Source organism: the organism of the source record quoted next (genome assembly GCF_019968985.1).
Source record: "MAG: Porospora cf. gigantea B chromosome Unknown PgB_NODE_8770_length_1350_cov_120.754, whole genome shotgun sequence".
NCBI lineage: Eukaryota > Apicomplexa > Conoidasida > Eugregarinorida > Porosporidae > Porospora > Porospora cf. gigantea B.
This window is the reverse complement of record NW_027179318.1, coordinates 1-1350: the sequence shown is the minus strand read 5'-3', so window position 1 is coordinate 1350 and position 1350 is coordinate 1. Positions and strand designations below refer to the sequence as shown.

Genomic DNA, 1350 nt, shown 5'->3' with positions numbered 1-1350 from the left:
CATAGGAAGGCCATCATAGACATGGACATGAGTGATCCCGACCTCGCAGTGTCAATTGAAGACGCTCTCCGTCAAACTGGAGCGGCCATACGTCGCAGTAACACTCTACCGCTGTGGATATCCTCCTCCCTCACGAGTAACTTCACGGACATCTCCCCCTTCACGAGTGGATTGATGGACATATCCGCCCTCACATGTCCTCAAAGCTTCAGGCTTCCTCACTTTACACAGAGGTTGACTGATCTGGTTCCCGACATGCGGGAGAATCAACGCTTTGTAGAAGACACTAAACTTGACCTGAGACTGTGTGCTTTGTCATGGGAGTTCACTCACATCCAGTTCGACCCGCATCAGAAGGCGTCGGCTTTGGACTACGTGTTGTCGAATTGTGGAAACAAGAGCATGCGACAGGTCGCGCATCTGGCTTTTGTGTGGCCCATTACCATCGAGGAGATTACAGCAGACCTCATGAAGGACGATATCCGCGGAACTCCTCTGCTTCCGGCTTTTGTCAAATCTACGCTCGACAGCCTGATATCTCTTGTGCTTTCTGCGAGTTCATTGGAATTCGTGTCACACTCGGACGCTGCAATGCTGGTCCGACGAACCGGCACATGTTTGGAAGGGGTCAAGGATGCGGCGGACTTCCTACCTGACGAGCGGAGACTGGTCATTCTGAGCGAAATCTCCATGCTGGAAGAAATCCTGAAGGTATTTTCCTACGACGACAGCTTGAGTTGGGCGACAACGCTGATAAGTGACCTGGAAAAACGTACAAGTCCCAAAAAGAAGAACCTCATGGCTATCACGCAACGTGAGAATGCCATGCAAGCGAGGGAGCTCTGTGTCAAACAGCGTAAACAGAACAGAATGCTAGAACTGTGGAACACAGCGAAGGAGAGGATACAAACTCCGGTCGCCAAGGAGAGGGCTCGATACTCAAGGGTCGAGCGGACGGAAGAAGGCGGAGGGGGAAATGAGAAAGAGTCGGTAGAAGAGCCGACAACCGAGTCTGTGAGGCCAACGTTAGATCATTGGGGAGGGTTCAACGTCTGGACACCGCTGGCCTCATTTCCGTTGACAGAACGTGCAGAGCGATTCAAGTTTGGATGGTTGAGCTGTGTGTTTTTAGGAGATTCAGAAATCCTCAATTACTGATTCGTATTTTCATGTTGGTATCCCCTGTGCATTCCCCTTCCATTTCGCTTTCAAGATTTATCGCATCAGTCCTGACTCAGCTAGCCCCTCCTAGGGATTTGGCTCTTTCAAACGGGAGCATTGAGCTTCTCGCCAGCATCGAGAAAGGTGGACCTCTGTCTCTCCCATTGGAAGAATTCACCAGGCGCGAGC

At 51.3% G+C, this 1350-nt stretch overlaps 1 protein-coding gene across 1 annotated transcript; it reads left to right on the top strand.

Moving 5' to 3' along the window:
* Positions 1-21: 21 nt before the first annotated feature.
* On the top strand, positions 22-1158 carry KVP17_000160 (uncharacterized protein; the record flags this gene model as incomplete). Its single annotated transcript, XM_068518451.1, has 1 exon — positions 22-1158. The coding sequence occupies one exon, from the start codon at positions 22-24 to the stop codon at positions 1156-1158; it is 1137 nt and encodes a 378-aa protein (XP_068371315.1).
* Positions 1159-1350: the final 192 nt, after the last annotated feature.